General features: G+C 45.0%; 1 protein-coding gene across 2 annotated transcripts in view; it reads right to left on the bottom strand.

Moving 5' to 3' along the window:
* Window positions 1-417: 417 nt before the first annotated feature.
* STK4 (serine/threonine kinase 4) overlaps window positions 418-7549 on the bottom strand; it is a 73190-nt gene continuing 66058 nt past the window's right edge. For both annotated transcript variants that reach the window (XM_034413893.3, XM_034413892.2), the window contains exon 11: window positions 418-649. In XM_034413893.3, the coding sequence (XP_034269784.1) occupies window positions 491-649 (159 nt within the window). In that variant the 3' untranslated portion in view covers window positions 418-490. The remainder of the gene's footprint in view (window positions 650-7549) is intronic.

Genomic DNA, 7549 nt, shown 5'->3' with positions numbered 1-7549 from the left:
TTTCTCAACATTTTTAACAGTTCAATGAAAAAGCAAAAATTTGAATTTCTATACTTCATCCAAGAACATCACGTCAGAATTATTGTTCTAGTTACTTGGGTTTTTCATATAAATGTGTACTATACATTCTGATAGATTATATTAATATATATATATATATATTGTTTGGAACTGAACTGTAAAAACTGTAAAGTCTGAGTACCAATCTTATTCAAATCCATTTCCTACTTTTGTATTGATTTGTAATACAAAGTTTAGCTCCCAGCTAAGTCAGGATTTCTCAAAAGCAACATGCAATGTATCTAAAATCTACCATTCATACAAAGCATGATCTCTTCATGAGAACTCCATTCAATGGCATACCTGAGTTAGAAAAGGTGCTATAGCAAATAGAAATAGAAATCCACCTACACAGTAGTCATAGAACAGTTTATTGTAGAACAGTTTATTGTAAGGAATGATGGACATCTATTCTACTGCCAGGTTTTCCTCAGAAGTTCTGCTGGCGTCTTTTCTTTGCTTCAATGGCATCTAGAATTGGTTGCCGCTTTGATTGATACCTTTGGCGAACCTCTTCTATCTCCTGCTCCATCATGGGATCGAGTGTCCCAAGTCGTCTTTGAAGTTCTTCAACTGTCCAGTTCCTCAACTAAAGAAAAACATAAGGCAAAATAAATAAATAAAATAGAGTGAACTTGCAACAGGCAAAAAGAAGAACAGATAGAAGTGGAAAAATGGAACCAAACATGTATTGCACTAAATGGTTTGCTAAAGAATAACGTGAAGGGATTTACTTTTGGCAAATAAGTGTAATGAAATTTACTGTTAATGCTAGGACCTAATTACTGCTCCTACCTTGCCAAAAATGCACTTTTAATCATGACAGTCGTAATACCTAATTCCCAGGTAGTGGGAATATTTTCCCTTTATTATATAAGAAATGATGCACTACTTTGTTTTAATTCAGCAGAAAACAACTGCATATTATGTGCTATATTAAATACTTCTCCAAGAGAAGACATTATAGTACAATGAATATCCTAAATTGTTAACCAATATTATTTACAGGTAAGACTTACGTCTGTTCATTTAACCATCTTCTGAAGTCATGAGGGCCTTAGAAAAACTGATTTAGGAACTGCATTTGCATTTACAGGTACCCAGAGTCATGTGATCACAATCTGAGTGCTTGGCAATTGGCTTGCATTTACTACTGATTGCAGCATCCTACAATCATGTGATTACTATTTGTAACCTTTTTTTGCCAATCCCTGGGAAAGCATACCCATTGGAGAACCTGAATTCGCTTAGCAACTGAGTGATTTGTGAAATAACCATAGTAATTCACTTAACCACCATTGGAATAATTGTATAATCGGGTCTGAGTTGACTTACAACTGCAACAACCAATGGCAGAAAGATAATATTATCACCCATAACGATAACATGGGTTTAGCCAACAATCCTTTAAATGTATTAAACCAGCTAAAATTTTACACTATTCTTGTAATATTTGCTTCAGATCAGACTCTTCAACACGCAACCCTCAGGAACTGAAATAACAGAATGAAGTATAATGCAAAAAAGAAAATATTAATTCAGGGTTGAGTGGAGCTTTTTGATTAAAAGTCCCATTGTCTCAAATCACTAAAAAGCTGCTAGGTATCTGGTTAAAATATCATTTTCTTCCACCCTTAGTTTTTCAAATAAAAATACTGAATATTTCCAAGATTAAGCCAAAGGGTCCCCATTTTAATACATGCACACTTAAATAGAAGAATTGTTAGATAGAAACACCATGCACACACAAAATGCAGTATTCAAAAATAATCTTGACTGACTTTTCATGATTGAGCTAATTAATTTCTGGCTTTTTACCCCCCACCCCCACCCCCAATTTGCAGAGAGCCAGAAATTGCTTTACTGTTGATTTCCTGCAACAATAAGCCAGATTTTCAGGGAAACAAAATAACCATGGTAAGTTTCTTGTCTGTTTTCATATATTCATACAAAATCCAGATGGGCAGAAAACAAAAACAAACCAGGAGTAAGGATGGATCCTGGTTTCAGACATAAAGCTGAAAAAAATCAAAATAGTTTTTCAAAATTTCTGTTGCTAAGTGATTTGTTAAGTGAGTTTCGGCCCATTTTACCACCTTTCTCGCCACAGTTGGCAAATGAATAACTCCAGTTATTAAGTTCATAACATAGTTGTCAGCCAAACTGATGCAACTGTTGAGGGGTCCTCTATTACATCATGGCTCTTGTCTGTGGGAGAACTTTTTCAATCTACGGCCCCGTGGGGTTCCGCTGTGAGAGGGCAGGCCGGAGGTCGCCCCCATTGGAGGAGATAATTTAGGACCCTCCTGCTGTTGTGGGAGGACAGTTGAGACACCAACAGCACATCGATGAACAATTGGCTGTGTTACATCTTTTGTGAAGTCCCCTGTCTGAGCTTTGGGCCTCCATCGCTGCATTTTGGAGATGTATACGACTGCAGATCTTCTTGCGCTGCGAGATTCCCCCTTCTCGCAGATGTGGCCGTCCTCACTATCGAGGGCCCACCTCAAGGAAGGGTTTTGGGACCCAGAGAGGTGGCATGTGAAAACGAGGGGATTGAGGGGTTTTTTAACAAAATTTTTAGTCAAATTTTTAAGGGGTCCTAGGGAGGGGGAGGGTCAGATTGGAATTCGGGCTGTGGGTATGGGGGATAACCCACAAGGGGGAGGGTCGGGTCTGGCAGTGAAGCGTGGTGTGGGGGATGGAGGACCTGGGATCGAGGGGGGGGTTAGAGCTTGTCCGGATAGTTTTTTGAACATCAGTACTGTAGGTGGGAGGGGTAGATATGGCAGGAGCAGGGGGCCATATCGTGTTAGGGGAGTGCGCACTCGCTGTCTACGAGCGGTGGCGTGCTCCGGCCCCCAAGGCTCTACTCGCTCCTCAGGTTGCATAGACCCTCAGGACCCAGGCCTTCGGCTGATGCTGTGCAATGCCAGGTCCGTAGTAAATAAAGCCCCCCTCATCTGTGATCTTGTTCAGGAGGGGGGTGCGGACCTGGCAGGTATTACGGAGACCTGGTTGGGCCAGGAGGGGGGGGTTCCCCTCGTTGAAATGTGCCCGCCAGGTTTCCAAGCATTCCATCAGCCGAGGTCACAGGGGAGGGGCGGGGGGGTAGCGGTTATCATTAAAGAAGGTCTGAGACCGAGGGAGGCCACTGTTCCTCAGACGGCCGGCTGTGAATCCCTTTTTGTGAAATGGGGTCATGGGGTTCAGATGGGTTTGCTGATCACGTACCTGGCTCCCTGCCACGTGGCAACAGCCCTGCCCGAGCTACTCAACGTCATCGCCGCGGTGGCGGTTGATACCCCTAAGCTTATGGTTATGGGGGATTTGAACCTGCCGTCCGTGGGTGAGACGTCAGAGATGGCTCGGGAGTTCATGGCTTCCATGACAGCTATGGACCTGACCCAGTTAATTCATGGCCCTACCCACACAGGGGGAAACACGCTGGATCTGGTTTTTGTCTCTGGACAGTGGTTGAGGGATCTTGATATAGGGGATATAGTTACTGAACCCTTGTCATGGTCAGATCACTCTCTCCTTCGTCTCGACTTTCGAACCGCTGCACCCCGCCGCAGGGAGGCGGAGCCGGTCAGATGGTTCCGCCCCAGGCGCCTGATGGAACCTGACAGATTCCAGACGGAGCTTGGGCCATTTCCTGAGGTTCTGGCACACGCCTCGACTGGAGACCTGGTGGCCGCCTGGGATAGGGCGGCTGCTGGTGCTCTGGATCGGGTCGTGCCTTTGCGGCCTCTGACCCGGCGCCGATCTCAATTGGCTCCTTGGTTTACCGAGGAGCTGAGGGAGTTGAAGCGCCGGAAAAGACGCCTAGAGAGTAGTTGGAGGGCCAGTCTTCTTGAATCTGACCGGACACTAGTAAGATCCCACATTAGGAATTACTTAGTGGCGATAAAAGCAGCGAAATGTAGTTATTTTGCTGCTCTTATTGCGTCATCAGATAATCGCCCGGCCGCCCTCTTTAGGGTGACCCGCTCCCTGCTCCACCAGGAAGCGCGGGAGGACCCCTTGGAGGGTAGAGCCGAGGATTTTGTTCAGTATCTGTATGACAAAATCACTCAGATTCGGGAAGATTTGGACTCCGACTGGGTAGTCTCAGGGGGAGAGACAGGGGCAGGTCTTGAGAATGTTATCTGGGATGAGTTTGATCCTGTGACCCCTGAGGACGTGGACAGGATTCTGGGTAGACTGAACGCGACCACTTGTTTATTGGACCCGTGTCCTTCCTGGTTAGTACTGGCTTCCCGGGAAGTGACACGAGGCTGGCTCCAGGGGATTATAAACGCTTCGCTGAGTGAGGGTGACTTTTCCGCCGCCTTGAAAGAGGCGGTGGTGAGGCCTCTCCTCAAGAAGCCTTCCCTGGACCCGGCAATGTTGGTAAATTATCGTCGGGTCTCCAATCTTCGCTTTGTTGCGAAGGTTGTTGAGAGTGTGGTCGCGCAACAGCTCCCCCAGCACCTGGATGAAACGACGTATCTGGATCCGTTCCAGTCGGGCTTCAGGCCCGGGTACAGCACGGAAACGGCATTGGTCGCGTTGGTTGATGATCTCTGGAGGGCTCGGGACAGGGGGTGCTCCTCTGTCCTGGTCCTGTTAGATCTCTCAGCGGCTTTTGATACCATCGACCATGGTATCATGCTGCACCGGTTGGAAGAGTTGGGGGTGGGAGGCACTGTGTTGCGGTGGTTCTCCTCCTTTCTCTCTGACCGGTCGCAGTCTGTGTTGACAGGGGGACAGAGGTCGACCCCGAGGCCCCTCATATGTGGGGTGCCGCAAGGGTCGGTCCTCTCGCCTCTCCTGTTCAACATTTATGTGAAGCCGCTGGGCGAGATCATCCGTGGTTTCGGGGTGGAGTACCATCAGTACGCTGACGACACCCAGCTGTACATCTCCACCCCGGATCACCCCAACGATGCCCTTGAAGTGATGTCCCGGTGCCTGGAGGCCGTACGGATCTGGATGGGGAGGAACAGGCTCAGGCTCAACCCATCCAAGACTGAGTGGCTGTGGTTTCCGACGTCCCGATATAGTCAGTTGACGCCATCACTGACTATTGGGGGCGAATCATTGGCCCCCACGGAGAGGGCTCGCAACTTGGGCGTCCTCCTGGACTCACGGCTGTCTTTAGAAGAGCACTTGACGGCCGTGACCGGGAGGATTTTTCATCAGGTTCGCCTGATTCGCCAGTTGCGTCCCTTTCTGGATCGGGACTCTTTACGCACGGTCACTCATGCCCTTGTCACCTCCCGCCTGGACTATTGCAACGCTCTCTACATGGGGCTCCCCTTGAGGAGCACCCGGAGGCTCCAACTGGCGCAGAGTGCGGCCGCGCGGGTGGTAATGGGAGCGACATGGCGTTCCCATGTAACACCTCTCCTGCGCGAGCTGCACTGGCTCCCGGTGGTCTTCCGGGTGCGCTTCAAGGTTTTGGTTACCACCTTTAAAGCGCTCCATGGCTTAGGACCCGGGTACTTGCGGGACCGCCTACTACCACCAATAGCCTCCCACTGGCCGGTACGCTCCCATAGAGAGGGGCTCCTCCGGGTGCCGTCAGCCAAACAATGCCGACTGGCGGCCCCCAGGGGGACAGCCTTCTCTGTGGGGGCACCTACTATCTGGAACGAGCTCCCCCCAGAGATACGGAGGATCCCGGATCTGCGCACCTTCCGCCGCGCCTTAAAGACCTTACTATTTCACCAGGCCGGCCTGGCCTAATTTTCCCCCTTTTTTATAAAAGATTTTTAAAATTTTAAATATTTTTTAGTATTTATATATTCAATTTTAAATTGGTTTTAAAAGTTTGGGGTTTTAAATTTGTCGGGGCCAAAATTATTTAATTTGATTTTATTCTATTTTTTAAATTTTGTATTGTATGTGTTTTTATTGTTTGGCTGTGCACCGCCCTGAGTCCTTCGGGAGTAGGGCGGTATAGAAATCTAATAAATAATAATAATAATAAAAAGTGAATCTGGCTTCCCCATATGACTTTGGTTATAAAAGGTGATTACATAATTTTGGGACACTGCAACCATCATAAAGAGTCAGTTGCCAAGCATCTCAATTTTGATCACATGACCATGGGGATGCTGCAATGGTCATAAGTGTGAAAAACAGTCATAACTCACTTTTTTCAACTTCGAACTTGTAACTTCGAATTGTCACTAAACAAATTGTTGTAACCTGTAATTCATGTTCTCAAGAGCATGTCACTCAATAACTTTAAAGTATCATAGACTGTTTTGACCTCCAGAGACCATTTTATAACTGCAATATGGCTGTTTTCTCAAGTTGGAATGGGAGAATTGCAAGCATTGTTAAAACGATAATAAAATAGAAGAGCAGGAAACTGAACCATGGGTGTGTGTGTGATGCAGCACATAAGTACAGACCTCTCCCGATTAAGTGACACTACTCCATTCCAAATATGCCATTAACATCTTCCAAAGATTAAAGTTTTTAGATCATAAACTAGGTCCTGACAGAGGGCAGACACATTAGTCTAATTCCATTCTCTCAGTAGACATTATTCATACATAAGTTCATTCTGTCTGTTTTCATCCAGAAACAGCACAGAACAAAATACTGAGAAGTGTGAAAGTTAAACAATGATCTTATAAACAACAGACAAATCTGGAAAACACAATAGAGCTCTTTACTTAATAACACAGACCAATTGTAATATCTGAACACCTACTCTGGCAGTCACCTTTGTTAATTATATGAGACTCTCAACTGAGATACCGGTAGTTGATAAGAAAAAGAAACCTAAAATTCTTGGTCAGGAAGTAACTTTACTGGATCCCCTAAGTAACGACATATTGGAAGAGAAGTTAATAGACTGAGCTAAAATTGAAATCATGAAGTCTATGGGAAGACAGAATGAAGGAAAAGTTGACTCTCAAATGAATTATTTATAGAATTTATAGAATTAGACTCTACTGGAGGTTAGGCAAGTTTCAATATGCGTGGGAATTTATCTTCATGCTGTATGCCTGGGATCACAAAAACTCTGCTCTGAAGCATCTTATAAGCAGGCTGTGTCTAGCCTAGCATGCAGCAAAATTCTGAAGCCTTGATACAATCTCAACAACACAGGTGTGAAGCAAAACATGTTGTATTGAAAAGAAAATAACACTGCCTAGGAGGACAGGCATTAAAATAGCTTAAGTTTCCACTATCACTTTTTATCCCATTGTCATATGAGGAAAAAAACTCTGTAAGAGTTATAAAAAATCATCCTATTTTTTTGGGAAAAACCTCTATAGGGAAATTTACTGGGTATATACATTATGTTTCATTCCAAGCAAAGTAGAAATCTTTTTCTTTAAATGTTTGCAATGTTAAAAACTATTTTAGTGCTTTTACGTTTTCTGCTTTTTGCCTAGTTTTCGTTTTATATGTTGAATTATTTCCACACCCCTTGCTATTATTTTAAATGTTATCTTCATCCACATTTTATGCTTTAATGTAC

The sequence above is a fragment of the Pantherophis guttatus genome, chromosome 3, assembly GCF_059756535.1.
Source record: "Pantherophis guttatus breed Tessera chromosome 3, ASM5975653v1, whole genome shotgun sequence".
Taxonomy (NCBI): domain Eukaryota; kingdom Metazoa; phylum Chordata; class Lepidosauria; order Squamata; family Colubridae; genus Pantherophis; species Pantherophis guttatus.
Note: the sequence above shows the minus strand (reverse complement) of the source record. Positions and strands in the feature narration are given on the sequence as shown.